At 35.0% G+C, this 21,437-nt stretch overlaps 6 protein-coding genes across 9 annotated transcripts; 4 read left to right on the top strand and 2 right to left on the bottom strand.

The window, feature by feature from the left end:
• The first annotated feature begins 108 nt into the window (after nt 1-108).
• On the top strand, nt 109-1,448 carry LOC17881189 (probable carboxylesterase 17). The gene has a single exon (XM_006290054.2). It carries the CDS (start codon nt 204-206, stop codon nt 1,233-1,235), a length of 1,032 nt encoding a protein of 343 aa, XP_006290116.1. The 5' UTR covers nt 109-203; the 3' UTR covers nt 1,236-1,448.
• Nucleotides 1,449-3,161: 1,713 nt separating this feature from the next.
• LOC17882579 (T-complex protein 1 subunit zeta 2) lies at nt 3,162-7,116 on the top strand. The gene is made up of 15 exons (XM_023781303.1): nt 3,162-3,369; nt 3,479-3,542; nt 3,976-4,111; nt 4,379-4,530; nt 4,620-4,667; nt 4,802-4,894; nt 5,062-5,168; nt 5,264-5,378; nt 5,460-5,543; nt 5,781-5,985; nt 6,082-6,176; nt 6,342-6,410; nt 6,504-6,611; nt 6,704-6,822; nt 6,910-7,116. Exons 1-15 carry the CDS (start codon nt 3,236-3,238, stop codon nt 6,986-6,988), a joined length of 1,608 nt encoding a protein of 535 aa, XP_023637071.1. The 5' UTR covers nt 3,162-3,235; the 3' UTR covers nt 6,989-7,116.
• Nucleotides 7,117-7,145: 29 nt separating this feature from the next.
• On the bottom strand, nt 7,146-8,356 carry LOC17884495 (COX assembly mitochondrial protein 2). The gene is made up of 3 exons (XM_006286549.2): nt 8,246-8,356; nt 7,801-7,948; nt 7,146-7,389 (listed from the first exon to the last, which is right to left on the bottom strand). The coding sequence occupies exons 1-3, from the start codon at nt 8,301-8,303 to the stop codon at nt 7,308-7,310; spliced, it is 288 nt and encodes a 95-aa protein (XP_006286611.1). The 5' UTR covers nt 8,304-8,356; the 3' UTR covers nt 7,146-7,307.
• Nucleotides 8,357-8,632: 276 nt separating this feature from the next.
• LOC17883089 (14-3-3-like protein GF14 upsilon) lies at nt 8,633-10,730 on the top strand. 2 transcript variants are annotated; one of them, XM_023780022.1, is made up of 5 exons: nt 8,633-8,711; nt 9,110-9,618; nt 9,716-9,838; nt 10,182-10,298; nt 10,406-10,730. In XM_023780022.1, exons 2-5 carry the CDS (start codon nt 9,136-9,138, stop codon nt 10,487-10,489), a joined length of 807 nt encoding a protein of 268 aa, XP_023635790.1. In that variant the 5' UTR covers nt 8,633-8,711; nt 9,110-9,135; the 3' UTR covers nt 10,490-10,730. The 2 variants fall into 2 exon arrangements, with proteins under 2 accessions (XP_023635790.1, XP_023635791.1); XM_023780023.1 differs by lacking the exon at nt 8,633-8,711 and adding an exon at nt 8,787-8,861.
• Nucleotides 10,731-11,089: 359 nt separating this feature from the next.
• Nucleotides 11,090-13,806, top strand: LOC17883764 (ultraviolet-B receptor UVR8). The gene is made up of 11 exons (XM_006286567.2): nt 11,090-11,178; nt 11,282-11,426; nt 11,821-11,931; nt 12,033-12,093; nt 12,187-12,302; nt 12,409-12,494; nt 12,586-12,787; nt 12,932-12,985; nt 13,105-13,218; nt 13,292-13,348; nt 13,430-13,806. Exons 1-11 carry the CDS (start codon nt 11,150-11,152, stop codon nt 13,643-13,645), a joined length of 1,191 nt encoding a protein of 396 aa, XP_006286629.1. The 5' UTR covers nt 11,090-11,149; the 3' UTR covers nt 13,646-13,806.
• Nucleotides 13,807-13,882: 76 nt separating this feature from the next.
• Nucleotides 13,883-16,573, bottom strand: LOC17884205. 3 transcript variants are annotated; one of them, XM_006288114.2, is made up of 5 exons: nt 16,308-16,573; nt 16,172-16,216; nt 15,709-16,017; nt 15,404-15,588; nt 13,883-14,187 (listed from the first exon to the last, which is right to left on the bottom strand). In XM_006288114.2, the coding sequence occupies exons 1-5, from the start codon at nt 16,513-16,515 to the stop codon at nt 13,942-13,944; spliced, it is 993 nt and encodes a 330-aa protein (XP_006288176.1). In that variant the 5' UTR covers nt 16,516-16,573; the 3' UTR covers nt 13,883-13,941. The 3 variants fall into 3 exon arrangements, with proteins under 3 accessions (XP_006288176.1, XP_023635788.1, XP_023635789.1); XM_023780020.1 differs by having other exon boundaries at nt 15,404-15,585; XM_023780021.1 differs by having other exon boundaries at nt 16,172-16,213.
• Nucleotides 16,574-21,437: the final 4,864 nt, after the last annotated feature.

Raw genomic sequence — 21,437 nt, 5'->3', positions numbered from 1 at the left:
GAAATTACAATCGGAAAATTCCATTTATTATATTTTAAAGTTGTTTTAAAAAAAAAAAATTTACCTAAATGAAAGTATCTTTGATAAATATTTTGTACAAACTTCTCTATATAAAGAAGAACTGGAATGAATCTCATATCTCACTCAAACCAAACTCGACCAACAACATTACACTTCATCGTCCAAAATAATAAAAAAAGAGTATGGCAACCATTTCTTTCTCTCACAACCAACAACCCTCAGACAACCGCCGTGGCGGATCCCACCACCACCGTCATGGCCCTGTCGTGGAAGAAATCGAAGGTCTCATCAAAGTTTTCAACGACGGCTGCGTCGAAAGACCTCCCATAGTCCCCACCGTCTCACCCACCCTTCACCCATCTGCCAAAGCCACAGCCTTCGACATCAAACTATCTAACGACACGTTGATACGTGTCTACATCCCCGAGGCCGTAGCTTCGCCGTCCGTTACTCTCCCTCTCCTCGTTTACTTCCACGGCGGTGGTTTCTGCGTTGGCTCTACCGCTTGGAGTTGCTACCACGACTTCTTGACCAGCCTCGCTGTCAAAACACGTTGCGTCGTCGTTTCGGTAAACTACCGTTTAGCCCCTGAACACCGTCTTCCGGCGGCGTACGACGACGGCGTTAACGTCGTCTCGTGGCTAGTCAAACAACATATATCTCACGGAGGATACTCTTCTTGGGTGAGTAAATGTAACCTCTCAAACGTTTTCTTGGCCGGAGACAGCGCCGGAGCCAACATAGCTTACCAAGTCGCCGTTAGAATCACCGCCAGTGGCAGATACGCGAATAGTTTAAACCTCAAGGGCGTAATCCTGATCCACCCTTTCTTCGGCGGTGAATCAAGAACGTCCTCAGAGAAACAACAGCAACATCACTCCAAGTCATCGGCTTTGACTCTTTCTGCCTCGGACGCGTATTGGCGCCTGGCTCTGCCACGTGGAGCGAGTAGAGACCATCCTTGGTGTAACCCTCTGGTCGGCTCGACGGGGGTGAAGTTGCCGACGACGCTGGTGTTCATGGCGGAGTTTGACATACTAAAAGACAGAAACTTGGAGATGTGTAAAGTGATGAGAAGCCATGGGAAGAGAGTTGAAGGTATCGTTCATGGAGGTGTTGGTCACGCTTTTCATATTCTCGACAACTCGTCGGTGTCACGTGATCGAATCCACGACATGATGTGTCGTCTTCACAACTTCATACATCCATACTAAAGACCTTTTTTCGCAACCTTTAATTAATGCTGGACGTCGAACTAATAATTAAAACTAAAAATGTTGTGTGTTTTATTGTTGATTATATATATAGTAAGTTGCTTTTTAGTTTTCTCAATGGATGTGATTAGTATAAATTAGTACGATTCCTCCTGTCATGTTTGGATCAATTATGTAATTGTCATATATATTTATATAAGGTTTTGGTTTGTGTTCGAATAGATATACAGTAAAACCTATATAAATTAATAATGTTGGGAGCATGAAAATCTATTAATTTATAGAGTTATTAATTTATCGATAAATTAATTTATAGAGAGATATTCCTAATTTGTAACATATTTTCAAAACAATATTTAAAAATAAGATTTAATCATGATAATTAGTATTTTATATAATCAATTACAAATAAAACAATAATTATTATGTATTAAAAGAGAATGCTAACTATATTTCATATAGTAAAATATTAGAAATAAAATCTAACAAAAACTAATGTGTCTATATATACATAATTTTGAAAAATTTACCTAATTATTAATTTATAATATTGATGGGACCATATATTTACAAAGGATTTTCAAAAAATTTATTATCTTATTATTTTATCGAAATGTGTCTAAAATTATACTGATCCCAAGTTGGGATCGGAAAAATTTATTAATTTATATAGATTATTAATTTATCGAGTATTAATTTATAGAGGTTTTACTGTATATAGACTTCTACTTTTATTTTATGTGCAGTTCTTTTTTGACTCATTTTTTTTTTTTTTTTTTGGAAAAAAAGAAAAGAAGTAGCAGCTAGAATCTACCTTTTGTTTTCTAACGTTTATATAATTTTTGTTGTCATAGTTGACTTTAATAACTTTGCCTTCGTGACAGAGACCCATACAAATGTTGTAGTGTATAAAAAAATATACTATTTCATACAATTTTAAGAATAATAAAGTTAACTCACTAAAATTTCGAAAATATTTTGGAATGTTAGCTATTTTTTATAGTAATAGTTACATGTGTTTAGATACTGTTTTTCCAAGAGTTAGGTTTACGTATGTTTCACACCAAAATATTTTGGAATCGAGTAAAAAAAATAAATGAGAATAAGAAAAAACCGAATTGACTAAACTCACACAAAAATATTCTAGAATCGAGTAAAAAATTTAAATAAGAAAAAGAGAAAAACGAATTGACTTAATTCATTAGTGTATGGTCCAAAATATAGAAAAGAAGATGATATTTATTCTTTTTGACAAGGTTTGTTCATATAGAGTGTTTAGCACAAATTATTATTTGATAACGAAAAAAACAAAGTTGGTATCAATATCAATAACTTAATTTCGATACGTGCAAATTTGTACACATATGTATAGCTTACAACACATTTTATTAGACTACTGTTTTCGACATATATGAAAATGCAGTGTCAATCCAATCAATATTAGACAATTCAAATAATTGAATGATTCATCTAACAAGTTTATAGAATCTGTTTAAGCATAATTAAATCAGCTCAGTTGCTAATGAATTATATATATGATGAGTGATGACATAACCATTTTCAGTATCCTAATTAAATTACAAAAACAAATGATCAAATCAAATTTTTATGGAATCACATCATTATATGGAGTATCTATGTACAAAATTATGTTAAAAAAATATATTTCTTCAAATGATAATCGTTATTTTTATTAGTTTTAATATAAAGATTGCAAAAAACTGTTGGAGGACAATGATTTTTATGGAATCAATTAATTGGACTAAAAGTATAAAATATATGAGAATATTGGTGAAGTTTGTAATTTATGTTAAAATGAAGTCTCCAGAGCAATTAGAGTCTCTCAACATCGGCTTTCTCTCTTTCCTTACTTTTTCTTCATCAGAAAAATTTTAAAACCCAGAAAGCCCTAAAAACCAAGCTCTCTCGCTCTCGCTCTCGCTCTCTAGTTCAGTCTCCAGTTTCTCACTTCGTGTGCTCACGCCAAGGTTATCGAAAAAATGTCTGTACGAGTTCTGAATCCTAATGCCGAGGTTCTCAACAAATCGGCGGCGCTTCATATGACAATCAACGCCGCCAAGGGTTTGCAGGATGTGCTCAAGTCGAATCTCGGTCCTAAAGGAACAATCAAGATGTATTTATCTCTTTTTTTGACTTATTTGGATCTATGTTCCATTCTCTTCATTTTCCTAGATGTTGTTTCTTTTGGCTTACCTTCCGATTTGTTTCTCACTTCGATGTAGGCTTGTTGGTGGTTCGGGGGATATTAAGCTCACCAAGGATGGGAACACGCTTTTGAAGGAAATGGTTAGTTTGAGAACATAAATCTAGATCCAAGTGATCTGTTTGATTCAAGCTCTGTATTGCGTTTTAGTGGTGAAAGGGTGCTTAAAAGCCCGTGACTTGTGTCATGTAGTATTATATTCTAGGAGGATTGTTTCGATATTGATTCTGGTGTGCTTCACAGACTAAGTATGATTTGATTGAGTACATGTTGACTGTAGACGTCTTTCAGCAGGATATATTAGGTTGAAAAATATATAAGTTTTTAGTGTTGTTCACATGACCAATGTGGGATTCTGATTCGGTAGTATTGGGATAGAGAAGAAAGACGAAAGCCTTAATGATAGTGTCGCCGTCTCGGATAATCTTTGATGTTAGTATGGTTACTGGTATTGCTCTCAACGGAGTTATCTTGGTTTTTCATGATGCTTACACGCTTGTATCCTAACTGTTGCAGCAAATTCAGAATCCAACAGCCATTATGATTGCGAGGACAGCCGTGGCACAAGATGACATAAGTGGTGATGGTACTACTTCCACTGTCATCTTCATTGGCGAACTTATGAAACAGTCTGATCGCTGCATCGATGAAGGTAACTCCTTTTTTAGCTGAAATTATGTACCTTACATTAATTTGTAAGAGTTCATTAGTTTTAGGCTCCGCTATTTTTGTTTTTATTTTATTTCTCATTCTATGGGTTGTGGTTAACACATGAGTGTGGACCAACAATTTATATTCAGCGACATAGATTTGCCAAGCTTTGTTTATATTGGTTATATAATATTTCACAACTGGTGGCAGTATAAAATGATATCTATTTTTGTAGCCAAATCTCAATGAAGGTTTCCACATGTATCAGGTATGCATCCACGTGTCCTAGTTGATGGTTTCGAGATTGCTAAAAAAGCTACTCTTCAATTTCTTGAGAACTTCAAGACCCCTGTTGTTATGGGTGATGAAGTTGATAAAGAGATGCTGAAAATGGTTGCCAGAACAACACTAAGAACTAAGGTATTCTTCATTTCTATGCTTTATCTTTCTTATCAAATTATTCTTCTTTTTTGCTTTCTAATATTGATATATTCTTGTGGCTTGTCTAGTTGTACGAAGGTTTGGCTGATCAACTGACTGACATTGTCGTTAATTCAGTGAGTTAACCTATCTCTATTAGAATCTCATTGTGCTTTTCATTTTTTCCCCACTCAGATGTCTTATATATGCACCAATATTGGTTTTCGAGCGCTTGTTTGTTTTTTAATTATATGATTTCCGCATATTACAGGTTCTCTGCATTCGAAAGCCTGAGGAAGCTATTGATCTGTTTATGGTGGAAATAATGCACATGCGTCACAAATTCGATGTTGACACACGATTGGTATGTCTTGAAGTGTGGGGTTTAATGTAAAATAGTTCCCTCAAAAACTTGTAGGTTTATTTATGAAAAACTTGTATAGAATGAGATACATTTTTTTCTTTCCGGTTATGCTTAATTACGTTCATAGTTTTGGACCTGATGCAATTATTGATTCAATCCTTTATTAGGTTGAGGGGCTTGTTCTGGATCATGGTTCAAGACACCCTGACATGAAACGACGCGCAGAAAATTGCCACATCCTAACTTGTAATGTATCATTGGAGTATGAGAAGAGGTGTGTAATATAATTCTTTGGTCAATTCAGTGAAGAGAAAATAAGAGCATGTATGTTTCTGGCGATGTAGACTAATATATATTTTTATCTGTCAGTGAAATTAATGCAGGATTTTTCTACTCTAATGCGGAGCAGAGGGAAGCCATGGTTACCGCAGAAAGGCGATCTGTTGATGAAAGAGTTAAGAAAATAATCGAGCTGAAGAACAAGGTGGGACTGATACCATTTCTCCCAGCTGTATATTCTAGAACGTTGTAAAAATTAATAATACATGTTTTATTTCTTGTGCAGGTGTGTGGTGATAATGACAACTTTGTTATCATAAATCAAAAGGGTATTGACCCACCATCACTGGATCTTCTTGCTAGAGAAGGGGTAAGCTACTTCTATTTTTCCCTGCTTCCACACTAAATTAGAAATAGCTGAAACTGTTTTCATCTGATATATAGAAACAATAAGAAGGATGCTATATGTATTGTTAACTGAACTTAAATTGACAATAGAGTTAAAAGAGCAGTTCCTTGGCCACTGACTGCGCTTGTCTCTTCTTTTGTACGTAAATTCTCTTGTTTAGAGGTTGTTAAATCTAATTACCTTTCCTCATGTGTCCAGATTATTGCTCTTAGGAGAGCAAAGAGGAGGAATATGGAACGCTTAGTTTTGGCCTGTGGTGGAGAAGCTGTGAATTCTGTTGACGACTTGACCCCTGAGTCTCTTGGATGGGCTGGACTTGTCTATGAGCACGTTCTTGGGGAGGAAAAGTACACCTTTGTGGAGCAAGTGAAGAATCCTAATTCATGTACTATCCTCATAAAAGGTATTAGGCCGGCTTCTATGTCTTCATTAAGTATTGAAGGTTCATTCACTCTTGTATTAGTTTTGGTGTTCATTCTTGATTTCTTTGGTTTTCTAGGGCCTAATGATCACACTATTGCCCAAATTAAGGATGCTGTTCGTGATGGTCTAAGATCAGTCAAGAACACCATAGAAGATGAGTGTGTTGTGTTAGTAAGTGCCTTACTAAATCTTGAAGCATTTAGTTGTTAACCTTGCTTTCTGTTTCTCTGCAATGCAAATAAATGGTTAATTCATGATTAAAACCATTAGCACTTAGCATGTAGACCTGTTGATATGTTCTTTGTTATGTTGATGTGCGGTTGCATATATCTTTAGGGAGCAGGAGCTTTTGAAGTTGCTGCAAGGCAACACTTAATCAATGAAGTCAAGAAAACTGTTCAAGGGGTAAAATTGATTATATTCGTACACTAATTCTCACTACACTATTAAATGCATATAAAGTATTCTAAATTACTAATACAATCATGAACATTGCAGCGTGCCCAACTTGGCGTTGAAGCTTTTGCTAATGCCCTTCTCGTGGTACCAAAGACACTAGCAGAAAATGCAGGTCTTGATACCCAAGATGTGATCATTTCTCTTACGGTATGCATTCATCTTTCATATCATCAGCAAACTAAAATCAGTTGTAGAAGGAACACAGATTTATAATTGCTAATTGTGATACTCTTATGCAGAGTGAGCATGACAAAGGGAACGTCGTAGGACTGAACCTTCAGGACGGTGAACCAATTGACCCGCAGCTTGCTGGTATTTTCGACAATTACTCAGTGAAACGTCAACTTATTAATTCAGGGTAATGTTCTATCCAACCCAATATAATAAAGTTTTGGGTTTTCGGTTGAAGTCATTTCAATAGCCGGGCTATATTTTTTTGCTGCAGGCCAGTGATTGCGTCACAATTGCTTTTGGTGGACGAAGTGATTCGTGCAGGAAGAAATATGAGGAAGCCTACTGCTTGAAGTTCTTTGTTTTTAACTCGCTTTCTTCTTTCTAAGCACCTCAAATTTTTGTTCCTTGGTTTGAATCCTGAATGTTGTGAATCCTATGTCTTTTTTACTATGAGAATCATCTTTGAACCTGATCTCTAGATTTAGTGGTTTTTTGCAAACTGAGAAAAATGGGAATACAATATCTATTACTTTCCTTAAAGTGATCACACCCTTATTAAAAAGAAAGGCAACAGTTAACGCATGAAAGGATCTATTTATCCATAATCAACAAGAAAGAAAGCAACGACATTGTATTGGTCGGACTTAAATCTCTTGTTCGACAAAAAAATCATATGGCCGAGGCTGAGACTTTACCCTCTTCCTGAAGCATATACTCTCTTTTCATTTCTTCCAAGACATTATCATTGGTGCTGCAGAATCAACAAAAACTTTTCATAGTTAGACAACATTTAAGCATCACCCCAACACGGGAGATATTCATCAGGGTGTCACCATAAAAGAGCTTGTGTAACAAGAACAAACTTTATACTGACAGTGTTACACCGACAGAGAACACAGACACAGTTCTTCCATCTCTTTAATTGCAGTAACAAAGAATCATCCCTTTCTTTAAGCTTATATCTGGTTACCGATATACTAGCATATATCCTAACCACAAGTTATCTCATTTTATCATACCAGACTTACCAGAGAAGGATATTAAGAAAAAACAATCAAGATCCGATGCACACATACTGTACACAACAAATCTATAAATCTAACAGTGAATGCAAGATGACATCTTCAAATAGGAGGAGGAGCATTAAGATGTGAGAACATACAATTGATGGAGGCAAGTGTTGAGCTCTTTAGCTTGCTTACGACATGTCCATACCACAGAAAACGTTCTTCCTGTTGCGCACTGAGCATACTTTGAGACGAACTGATCACATTCCATCAATGCCTTTGCCTTCATCTTGCTACGCAGCGCTATTAACAAAGTAATACATAATCAATCAAACAACCTTGTATCACACCACTAAACGTAGGAAGCAATGACAGCAGCTAGATCAAACCAGCTCAGATGCATAAAGGGTGATAAGTTAAAAGTGGACCTAATCCTTCTACACCAAGTGAGCTCAATTCAAACTAAGAGGTAGATGATAATAAACCAGGCTTAAAGAGTATCGATCTTAGACCATTTTCGAGGCAATCAAAGACAACCATTTTGGGGGTTTAGGGTTTAGAACATAACGAGATGAAGAAGATGCGACATTGTTAAATTACCTTCTTCGACCTTCTTCTTGACGTGATTCTCACGAGCTTTCTCCACATAGCTCCCCATTGACGGACCTTCGAGCTTTTCTCCGGCCTTCTCCGATCAAATCGATCAAGAGGTCTAAAATGGGTTCAGGGCAAAGGGTAAATCTGTCAATCCCCTTAGGAAACTTTCTCTTTTTTTGAGCATTGTACCCCTCTAAAAACAGCTATATTATACACCTGACCTCCTAACTTATGTTTTCTTTATATTTCACCCACACAAATTAAAAATTACCGAACATTACAAAGAGAGAAAACATAAGTCATTAGGACGGTCAACCATGTAACACGTGTCGCATACTAATTGGGTTTTAACGTTTTCTCTCTCCTCCAGTATAATACACACGGGGTGAGTCTGTCTCCCCAATTTCTCACTCCGCTCATTTCGCTTCGAATTCAAAAGCCCTAATTCGAAAATTCACAGTTTCACAAGGTTAGGACACGATCTTTGTACTTCGACAATGTTTTTTTTTCTCTGCCAATGTAAACTTTTGATTTTTGTAATTTTTTTCTTTAATTTTTCCCTGCTATTATCTTGTTCTTCGCGTTTTCGTTGTCACTTCGAGATCTGTTTGATTCAGAGTTAGTTCTATCGATTCTTACTCTACTTTTTTTTTTCTTCTGTACGGTTTGTTTTTGGATGGATGTAGCAGTGTAAATCGTTTGTAAAACTGTGTTCTTGGGGTTCGTAGGTTGATTTGTTAGAGATAAGTTGTTTTCATATCTCTAAAATAATGTAAGATTGTTGCAGCATTACTAGGGAATGGTTTAGTTCGTGTACTTTTGTTTTTTTGTTTATTGCTGCCAGTTGATAATGTTCTTGTTTAACAGTTTTTTCTTAGAAGAGTTTTGCAAAGATGTCTTCTGATTTGTCCCGGGAAGACAATGTGTACATGGCCAAGTTAGCGGAGCAGGCTGAACGTTATGAGGAGATGGTTGAGTTCATGGAGAAAGTTGCAAAGACTGTGGACACTGAGGAGCTTACTGTTGAAGAGAGGAATCTCTTGTCTGTTGCCTACAAGAACGTGATTGGTGCTAGGAGGGCTTCCTGGAGGATTATTTCCTCTATTGAGCAGAAGGAAGAAAGCAGGGGTAACAGTGATCATGTTTCGATTATCAAGGACTACAGAGGAAAGATTGAAACTGAGCTCAGCAAGATTTGCGATGGCATTTTGAATCTTCTCGAGGATCATCTCGTTCCTGCTGCTTCCTTGGCTGAGTCCAAAGTCTTTTACCTCAAGATGAAGGGAGATTATCACCGGTACCTTGCTGAATTCAAGACTGGTTCTGAGAGGAAAGAAGCTGCTGAGAGCACTCTTGTGGCCTACAAGTCAGCTCAGGTTACCATTTTAGTCATTTGTGTTCTTCTTTCTTTAACCTATAGAGTGGTAAGAAAACATGTTGACTCAAGCTTCTGATTTTTATCTTTTTATTTAGGATATTGCTCTTGCTGATCTGGCTCCCACTCACCCAATCAGGCTGGGGCTTGCTCTTAACTTCTCTGTTTTCTACTATGAGATTCTCAACTCATCTGACCGTGCGTGTAATCTCGCTAAGCAGGTTTGTGTTATTTTCTTATTTTGTTTATGGTTACGCTATACTTGTATCTACTATTTTTAGCTAGTAAACCTATTCTTCCAACTGTTCTGCTTGATAAAACTTAGCACATACAAAGTTCTTTGTCTGTCAATGGTCACTGTGCTCTTGTATATATGATCTTCTTGTTTCACTGACCTATAGGATTATACTTAATTATGATGATTGAGAAAGTAAAGCCTGCAAATGTTGCCTTAAGACTGACTAAATCTGGAAAACCTTCACATTCTGATTCTAGTTTTGATTCAAGTACCTTTTTGTTCACTAACCTATAGGATTGTAGTTAATATGATTTTCATGGTGGTAGGCTTTTGATGAGGCAATCTCTGAACTAGACACATTGGGAGAGGAATCATACAAGGACAGTACATTGATCATGCAGCTTCTCCGCGACAATCTCACCCTCTGGACTTCTGACTTCAATGTACTTGTCCCTCCTTACACTCTTCATTGTTGGCAATCTTTTAGTGATTGCATCAAGCAACTAAGATTTCTGTTGATAACACTTGTGTCTTTTCTTATTACTTCCAGGACGAAGCTGGTGATGACATCAAGGAAGCCCCGAAAGAGGTGCAGAAAGGGGAGGAACAAGCCCAACCACCGCCTTCGCAGTGATGAAATCAAGTTCATGGAATGATTTGCAAGAAAAAAAAATGTATGGCTTGGTTCTGTGTGTTTTAAACAGAAGAAAGAAAACCTCGTAGTTTGCTAAATCATGCGTTTGTAGTAGTAGTAGTATTAGCAGCTGCAGGATTTGATTCTATCCATGGAGTAAAACTTTTGTGTGCTTCTCACACATTTATGTTGTTGTTGCCACTTGATTCTCTTCTTAAGAGTTTTGTTCCATTAAACGAAATATAGATGTTCATCACACAACTCACCACAGAACTTCCACCAAAAAAAAAAACTCACCACAGAACTTTAAAGCCTCTCTCGGTTTGGATCAGCTATTGTCTCTTGACACACCCTTAAAAGGTTGTGTAGGTAAACATATAATGGAATTACAAATCATAAACCTTAAAGTTGTGTAGCAAAAAAGTTGGATTAATATATAAAAGAGCTTATTAGTTACATACACGGGAGGTATTAATTGGTCCAAAACGAATAATTAATCACCCACCTAATGACACATCCACTCACATACAATCTCGAAGTGAACAGTGAATCCCACCGAAGTGCCCTGCTTTTTCCTCTTCTTTCCACTCACTTTCTTCATATATATATATATCTCTACCTCTCTCTCTCTCATTGTCTCTCTCACTTTCGTCTCCATCCATGGTTTCAACTACTTCCGTCATAGCCTGGTCATTACTCTTTTCTCTAACCTTGTTTTGTTTCTCTGTTTTCTACTATTTCTGTTTCTGACTTGAGTTATATTGCACCTTCAATTTGATTTGTTTTGACCAGGGGTTCTGGAGAAGACGGGCAACTAGGACTTGGGACTGATGAAGAAAAGGAATTGGCTTGCGTCGTCGAGGCTCTTGAGCCTTTCACCGTTCGCTCCGTCGTTGGAGGTAGTCGCAATTCCCTCGCCATTTGCGATGATGGCAAGGTAACTTTTCGAATTCACTTCCATTGGTTTCTTTTTTGGTGGGTTTTGCTTACAATTTAGTAAAGTTCAATGCTTTCGATTGATCTGCGATTTGATTCTAAGTTCCTGAAGATTTTATTAGGTCGCTTACAAAGGGTTTTTGAGGTTTTTGAGATCTGATGGACTAACCAGGAAGGGTTAAAGTCCTTGTTTTATTTCTGGTTCTGTATCCATGGAGTAGTTTATGATTGGTTTGGATTCATGTGGCACCAAAGTATAGAAATGATAGGATTTTCTTTTGCCTGGCAATCGCTGAAAGATTTTTGATTTTGATCCTCATTTTGGTTTTTTGTCAATCTGAGAATACATTTTTTTTTGAAAAGGGAACTTAAGGTTTCTCTTAATGGTTTCTCAGCTGTTTACATGGGGTTGGAATCAAAGGGGTACATTAGGACACCCACCAGAGACTAAAACAGAAAGCACCCCTAGTCTGGTTAAGTCTCTTGCCAACGTCAAGATTATTCAGGTAAGAAATACTAACAAAGATCAAGTGTTTTTTGTTATTTGCTCTAATACTCTCTTCTCGTTGTGACTTACACTGAATGATGTTTCTGTGATGGATCGTAGGCAGCTATTGGTGGTTGGCATTGTTTAGCTGTCGATGATCAAGGCCGAGCATATGCTTGGGGTATGCATATTTCTCTTATCTTCTTCCTAATGGTTGTGACCTTAAGATCTTCAAAGCGACAATTATGTACCTTTTTCCTTTGAACCTACTTAGGTGGAAATGAATATGGACAGTGTGGTGAAGAGCCTTCCAAAGATGAGTCAGGTAGGCCAGTCCGGAGGGATATTGTAATCCCTAAGCGCTGTGCCCCGCAACTTACAGTCCGACAGGTCAATTATGCTGTTAAACTCTCTGAATTTACCATATACCTCAAATTTGAATGCTCTTTATCCGTCTAAACCATCTTTTCTCTGGTTTTTATAATTAAAGTAACAGGTAGCTGCAGGGGGTACTCACTCTGTTGTTCTAACCCGTGAAGGTTATGTATGGACTTGGGGTCAACCGTGGCCTCCCGGTGACATGTATTAAACCAAATTCCTTTCATTTATGGATTTGACATTGTTTGTCTGCTGCTAGTAATTGTGAGATCTCCTATAATTTATTCGATTGCAGAAAACAAATATCTGTTCCTGTAAGAGTTCAGGGTCTTGAAAACGTTCGTCTGATCGCTGTTGGAGCATTTCATAATTTGGCTCTGAAAGAAGATGGGACTTTGTGGGCTTGGGGTAATAATGAATATGGACAACTTGGAACCGGAGATACCCAGCCGAGATCTCATCCTATTCCAGTACAAGGCCTTGATGATCTCACTGTGGTATGTGGTCTAAAATTTCTGGTTTAAGCACTTATATTGAAACAGATGCCTTCCGATATTTAAAGTTTAAACTGTAAAGGCCTATGTTATATCCGAGTGTCTACTATGGAAGCTTAACTTTCCCCTGGTAAATGCATGTTTTAGGTTGATATCGCTGCTGGTGGATGGCATTCGACAGCATTAACCAATGAAGGAGAGGTATTAGAACTCATTTAGTTTCCTACTATTCTAAAGTGTCACTCATGGCTTGGTTGTTTCTAAGGTTGATGTAGATCTTAATTGTAAAAATGTTGTGACTTGGCTATATCCAATATTAGGTCTATGGTTGGGGAAGAGGAGAACATGGAAGACTCGGATTCGGTGACAATGACAAGAGCAGTAAAATGCTTCCACAGAAAGTTAATCTCTTAGCTGGAGAAGGCATCATTCAGGTAAAAGCAAAAGCACCGATTTCCCTACTTTTTCGCATAACCTTGAAAGGTCTTATCATTCTTTTCTTCTCAGGTCTCTTGTGGTGGAACTCATTCAGTCGCTCTGACAAGAGACGGTAGGATCTTCTCGGTAAGTCCTCTTAACCTCCCTTTGTGATTAAAACAAAAGTCGATCTCTCAACCTCTCTCTTATATCGTTTCTTGTGATCAGTTTGGCCGGGGAGACCACGGTAGACTCGGGTATGGAAGAAAAGTGACTACCGGACAACCATTGGAGCTTCCTGTAGACATTCCACGGCCGGAAGGACAGTTTAACCACGCCGATGAAGAAGATGATGGAAAATGGATAGCTAAACATATAGCTTGTGGCGGCAGACACACTCTAGCTATTGTGGAATGGAAGTGTGATCAGGAGGAAACCGAATAACCATGGAGAAGAAAGAGAAAGCAAAGACACAAGAGGGACTCTAGAGAGAAGCATTTTGTTATAGAGAAAAGGGGAGCAAAAGCAAACCGTTAAGCTTTTGATACTCCCATCCGATGAATAATTAATTTTTATGAAGAGGAAGAACTAATGATATATTATTATTACCCATCTCGTTATGATTTTGTTTTTCTGATTAATATAGAATAGGTAGAAAAGAAAAAAAGAAAGGAGAGAATCTTGCAAACACAGTTAACTCTTTCTTGTTGTTGCTTGATTCTCTTGGGTTTAAGGTTTTCTCAACAACCTTTGACTAGATGAGGAACACAAACAGGGAAGATGTACTTTGATTTTCTTGCTTGTCTATGCCTGGATCTCACCCATGAGAAACATCCTGTTCCTCTCTTCTTCTTCTTCTTCTTCTTGTTGGTCTTCTCATCTTGTTCTTCTTCTTCACTCATCTCTTGCTTCACTTCTTCTTCGTCTTCTTCTTTACTCATATCTTGCTTGTCTTCTTCTCTCTTTTGCTCCTCTAAATTCACATCCTTCAAAACCCCAAATAACGCTTCATTAACATACATTGATATATATATATATATATATATATCTTAAGAAGAGCTAGACTTGGATTTATAATTTGGTTCAAAATAATGTATTTTCCTTTACAAGTCAGAAGTTATTAGTCTAGCTTTTAGACAATGATTTGCAGTTTAAGGTCCAAAAACCAGCAATTGTTAATACTTGTAAAAACAACATCGATTGTCGAGACTTAATGAAACAAATTTCTTAGAACTAATCGTGTTTGAAAAACATGAGACTGCTGTCTGCAACTCTTCATAATTCTATAGTGCCTTATCGAGTTACAAAGCCATCATGATATACCTCAGAAGTGATTAATCATAAAGTCCCCATATATAGATAGATAGATAATGTATAGAATAAGGATGTAGTCACGTGTGAGTTTGGAGACAATAATCACGAAATGGGGTCTCTAAAGACTTTTCAAGAAATAGTTGTAGCATATGATTTATACGTGGTGTTTCTATGATGAATACCCTCCTCACGTCACGTATAGAGAGACTATATAGACTGTCATGTGTACTATGTTTCATGTATCATGATTTTCAGAATCTTAATCTTTAAGAAAATGAAACAATGGTAAAATGTAAGGTTATCTACAAAAACACAATAATACAAAGAGTTTTATATCATTGTCTCTTTCTAGGAAAAACATGTGGTACGATCATTTGCTTGATGCTTTTCTTATCTTGCGAAAGAATCTCTAATTATTGATGCACGAACTATTCAAACTTTTTATTCAATTATTATAATTTCTCCGTACCTTTCCATGGACCTCCCATGCTAGCGACTATATACAGTATAATACATTTCCGATTTTATTTTATTTTTTGTAATTTTTTTTTCATTTTTTTTCTCTCTCTCTCTAAATTATATTTTGGACGCAAAAATCAAAATCGATTTTTGGTATAGACCCTTGGTTAAGAAAACTTAGGTCATCACTTTTTTGAATTAATTTTATATTGATTCAATAGTATCAATTTTTTTTTAAAAAAAATATAGTTCATATAAAGTTAATAAGTTATAAACTAAACTATTGAGCTTGGATCAATCAGTTTTGGCTATGTCTAGTTTTTTTTCTTCCAGTTCAGTCTACTAATTATGAAATTCTTGCATGGGTCAAATTCAAGAGTTATTATGATTTTTATCCCATCATTAGTAAAGTCAAGGTTATATATATACCTCTTGTTGACCTTCCAATTTGAGATTGAAATCAACGGGCGAATCATCAGCTCCCACGTGTCGTTTCAACGACCGTTCCATGATCGGAGGCGTCTTTGCCGGACTAGGGCTACCGGAGCTAAAATCCACCGACGTCGTACTCTGAATGCCCACATCTCGCTTCAGTCCCACAGCTTTCTTCTCTGCTGAAAAACACCCCCCAACATTTTCTTACTATCAGAAAAAACCCAATTAAGAAAAATTAACTTATCACAAAAAAAAAAAAAAAAAAAAAATAGTAGAAGGGCAGATTTAATATCAATTACCTAGAGCAAGAAGTACGGGATCAGGAGCATAAAGATCCTCGTGGATGACTCTAACGTCAGGATTATTAATTGATTTGTTTTGACCAATACTCATCAATGGATTAGGGAAAGGCAGAGGAGCAGACATGGTGGATAAGTTTCTGAAGGATCTTGCACTTAATGTCTTAGCAGACAAGCACTCCATTGGTACTTCTCCAGACAATGGGTTGCAGATATATTTCTCTGCTTCGTTCCACTTCGAGTTCAACGCAAACCCTTCTTGCGCTAACCATTCTCTGTTACTATTATACATTGTCTTTGCTTGTAACGCTACGATAAATCAAACAAAAAGAAATAAAGACAAAGCACATATTGGAATGAACATTACTTTTTCTCTGTTCTTTTGTTTCGAATTAACTAAAAGGGTTGTATCAAGTTTCGAGCTTTATAACTAATTGTCAAAAGCCAAAAAAAAAAAACTTACCTTTAAGTGCATTGGTGAAGGAATATGTTGAAGGGTCAATCTCTTCTGTGATAAAAAGATGATTTGGAAATTCAAAACATTTTCAAAGATAGGATTGATAAACTTTGTTAAGATGGAAACTGTCAAAGTTTAAAACCTTTGAGAGTGTAGCCAGGAGAAGAGGCAGTACTGCAGGAGATGTTGTTGAAGTTTGTTTTGGAAAAAGACTTGTGATGATCTTCTCGGAAGCTTCCAATGTATGAAGCAGAGAACCTTCTAGAACTCGGGTTTTCGCGGATTACTCGAGCTCTTCTATCCCATTCTCTTAGGTTCATAATCTCAGGCTCATCTCCTCGCAAAGCCATGGAAACGAAATGTTTCTTCTTCTTTTTTTTAAAAAAGCCAAAACTTTTGAGCTTAAGGAGGGAGGGAGAATGAAGCAATCAGGCAGCACCTATATAAAGAATTTTTTTTTTCTTTTCTTTCTGAAAAATAATAATTATTTTTGTTACCTTATCTTTATATATATTGAAAATTTTAAAATATTTAAATATATATATATATAGGAGAGATTGTTAAACGAATTGACTGCTTGCCCTGTGTTTTTTGAAATACAGTATAGCAATTTTGTTTTTTTCTTGGGTGTAATCCATTTATAGGAATCAAACTCACTTGGCATTTTCTGCTATTTTGTAGTATTTTTAAAACATATGGTCCTTCTTTCTTTTCAAAGTTTTGAGTTCAATTTCCTGTTCAAAACATATTTTTAAAAACTGTTTATTTATTTAACATCTCATATACTATGTTATATACCACAATTATGTGATCCTTTTGATAATTTAATTAACCCAAGAATCAGATTGTATAAACTTAAACTTCTCTTCGTGATAGTTACCAAATGCAAGAAAAATAAAATGAACGAATTGTCAAACATTAGTCATTATCATGTACTGTACTAGTCATTTTCGTGTTCATTAAGTTCTTTATTTAAATTTTAGTTCGTGGGGATTATAATTTTCAATGTATGACAGTAGTAATACTACTGGTACGTACACTATTTATGGAGTTGAAAAAAATGGCACAGATTTTGGAAAGGTGGACACAAGATCTTTTATGAGTGGTTGGTTAATAACCACATGCAATTTCACCTAATATAATAACAATGTTCAATTGAAATGAAATGTTGAAATCTTGATGTAAATCTATATATAAATAATATGATAGAAAGCGACTTAATATAATACTCACCTTTGTTGGTTGATACACATTGAAAGGAAAAACTAATGCAAACTAGTTTTTGAGTTGTCGTAGTTGGAACCGCTTTGAGTATCCAACTTAAGACTAGCTTTGTTTGTTGGTGCATTTCCAAGAGAATTACGAATCATCATTAAAAGTTCCGACAATAGCTTACCTATGCTGCTCACTAAGGTGAATCTGTCTTAACCACCATTGCCACCAAGTAGTTGCAAACTAGAAATTTTTTTTTAGAATGAAATGAATTGAATTAACAATTTATTACAAAGATATATGTTTACAAATTAATTACTTCTGAAATAGTACTCCCATATGTATAGTAACAGCTAGTTATTACTTATTAGCAGAGTTCCCACAGTAACAACTTCTATGAGTCTTGTTGTGTGAAGATAATGAAAAAATTCAGACCTAACGAAAAATATTGTTGGCCAACGTCTGAAAAATGTGGAGATGGACCAAAGAAGAGATGATGGCACATGGTATAGGAGTTGGCAGAATGTGGAGAATGGATAGGATGATATGGAGTTTTATATATAATAATAATGGTTTAATTTTTTGATTTTCTTATAAAAAAAATGTAAAAGTGGTGTATAGAGTGTTGTACTGTTGTTTTCAATAACATGGTCTTATTTTGTTTTTGATATTTGAGGGGGTGTGATCGAGTCGAGTGGGACTCTATATAAGAAGGAATCTACAAATAGTGGGTTTTTGAGTGGGTTTTTTTTTTGTGGTCGTACACATATCAATATCCATGTCCATGTGAATGTCACATTCATCATTGTTGTACATGTGGTGAAGATGACTAACTTATATATATGTAATTTATATCTTCTTCTTCTTCTTTTCAAAGCAAGTCAAGCTCTTGAATCTTCTTAATAACTATCTATATCTATGGCTAATGGCTGTTTAACATTTATATAACGAATTAGTATAAATACATAATCATCTAACATCGCTTTTGTTTATAACAAAACACTTATAACTTAATGTTATAAACTCTATAACGGAGCTAATTAGTATATCTTTTCGGATTGTAAATAAATCTTTTGAATCTTAGATGATTGTTTAAAAGTTGAGTGTCCAAATGTTCAAATGTAGTCAAGTTATATATATCAAAATATGAAATGGTCCAAGCTAAGTAGAGAGAGAGTTGCATGCAGTATTGGCAGATTGCAGATAAAAATAATAATAATAATAATAAATCCGTGGTTGTTATATAGTTTTCACAAACTTTTGAGTTTAAGGAACATAAAATTAAAAACTGAACCGGATGAAAGATGATTGAACCGGCCGGTTAAGGAACTAGAAATTTGGATGACCCACAATAGAAACTAATGATTGTGGTGGGCGCAGAAGATGCATGCAAATGTAGGCATCACTTGTGACAGGTGAAACAAAATTGCAATTCATTTATTAAATATTTGTCTCTTCTTTTTGCAGATTTTTTGATTATCATCATTTAAAAAAAATAAATTAAATTAAATTACACACTTTTGTTCTTCTTGATTTTTGTTAATATTCTCTCACTTGTTGTCTTTACTTTTGTCTATATATATTTTGGTTGTTCATCTTCAAAAATCAATTTTAACCACGAAATTCAAAATTTCGAGCAGATGGTTTCTTTTTTTGGAGGGTTGCAGTACAAATCATGGCAATTTCTCTTTTTACACTTATAGGGTAAAGTATTTATGAATCACTTTTCCAATGTGACCAAACTAGATTTATTGCAGGAGATATATAAATATATGTAGTACTTCTCCATGTGAAGTCTTCTTCTTCTTTTTTCTTTTTTTTTCTTCTTTAAAAAAAACTCCATATGATCATTTGAAAAATGTCTTTCAAAAATTTGTGAAAAAAAGAAAGAAGAAGTGATAACACACCAAGGAAACTACATTGAACAACAAAAAGTTTAAATCCCATATAATTAAAAAAATAACTACTCCATTAATTTTGACCAAAAAAGAAGTACCTCCATTAAAATTTGATATTTATGACTAAATAATTAGTGATTAAAAATCGTTGTAAGAAAAAAAAAGTTTTTGTTCTTTTAATATTTGTAACTTAATAATCCAAGAAAAAACTTGGTGTGACTTTGTAAACAATTAAGGCAGGCCACACATAGTTTTAGATGTCTTGAGCCCATAAAAGCCTAATGAGTGAACGTTCAATAGCCCATATTAATGCCTGATTGCAAGATTAGACTTTGACTCTATTACATGTAATGACTAATGACTTTAGAGAGTAGAGAAACCAATGGGCCAATGCCTCAACACATGAATATGATGAATTAGTTACCTTTCCAGTATTATTAATGAAACTAATCGCCAACTTTGAAATCTTGTAATTTGATGAGACAAATAGTTTTCACTTTTCAGAACATCTTACATGCACAATTCGATAAAGAAAAAGTTTCTCTGTAAAGTTTTTTCAGAAGGCTGTAAATAAAATATCACAGGGTAAAATGACTTTAGATAGAAAGTCCTATGATTAATAACTAGAGAGATCCAAATTATTAATTATAGGACTTTTTATCTAATAATATTTATATTTACATGTATCAATAATATGAATATTGTATATGAGGGGTCCAAATTTTTATTTTTTAAGTCACTAATTCCAAGATATCGGATGCTTCATAAAACAGAAACTAATCACACCATATAATGAAGTCTATAATCAAATGATTTTAGTTAACAAAGCTAAGTATACTTACAAAGCCGAAACTAGTACTTAGATGCGTTGAACCGTACAGTACTGTTTTTAATTACGGACATAATCTTTTGATTAATCCAAGGCAAAGATACGGGTCTAATGAATGATACATAAAAATGATGTTCAAGTTCACTGTTACTATCTCTAATCTATAGTTATTGATCATCAAACATATCAATAGGAAAATAAATCAGATCAATATTATCAAGGAGACAAGATAAACAAGGTTGTCTGGATTATGCCAAACAAGAAGCATATGCAGTCCACGCCTATGTCACGTGAGGTTGGCTTCGACTCTTCTTCTTTTTTGCTATTGTTCCTTCTTCTTCTTTTTCTTTTTTTTCTTTTTTCAGTTTTGATTTCTTTAATTTGTTTATTCTTTTTCTTGTTTAATAAGTACAACTATTTGGGAATTTTTAAATTACAATGGGGTTGGAAAACGAGGGAACGTGAACTTTGGAGACAACACAACTTCAAGTCTTGTCTCTTTGGTTGATTAACCTTTTTTTTTTTTTTTTTTTTTTTCCTTTTTTGCTTCAAAAACATTGATTTAATGATAATTTTTTGTAACTAATTGGTATTACATTAGTATGTTTGCTTCTTCTTTTTTCTCTATCTGAAAAGTTAAATAGAATTCTTAGGGTAATTTGAACGTAAAGCTGATTGAATTTGGGGATATATATATATTCAACAAAAGTCTTGATGAAGAAAAACGACCCTGCGACGTAACATCTAGCTGAGATATGTCCATATAATAATTTTGAGTTATCAAAAGAAATATATATATATATATATATATATATATATATATATATTTTGACCAAACTAATATATATATATATATGAATATATCTGTATTTTTCCGTCCGTAAGTCATAGAGTTCTGTCTTGAAACATGGCATAGAGGAAATAAAGCTAGTGTGTGGTGACCACTAATTAAACAGTTCCCGTATTCTAAGAGAGCTTTAGTATTTTAAAAATGTGATTAACGAATTAACAAACAAATACAGTATATGTATGATAATTTAAAGAGGCTAAGTTGTATGGTTTAGTGGGGCTTTGAAGCAAGCAAAGGCCAGGTTCAAGTTATGTTTGATTGCATGGTGGAACACGAGAAAGGACATGTGGGATATTGTTTTTACATGAGAACTTGGTTTTGATCATTGTTTTAGTTTCTTTGATTGGAAAATTAAAGTTGTAATCACTAGTCAGCCCAAGTTCCAATTTTGTTGGGTTTGGTGAAGTCATTGACATGTATTATATCCATTTTATTACAAGTGTTTTTTCACATGCATTAAAAAACAAATTACTATTTTCTTTT

This window comes from Capsella rubella, unplaced genomic scaffold, assembly GCF_000375325.1.
Source record: "Capsella rubella cultivar Monte Gargano unplaced genomic scaffold, Caprub1_0 scaffold_6, whole genome shotgun sequence".
NCBI lineage: Eukaryota > Viridiplantae > Streptophyta > Magnoliopsida > Brassicales > Brassicaceae > Capsella > Capsella rubella.
This window is presented reverse-complemented; position numbering and strand designations above follow the sequence as displayed.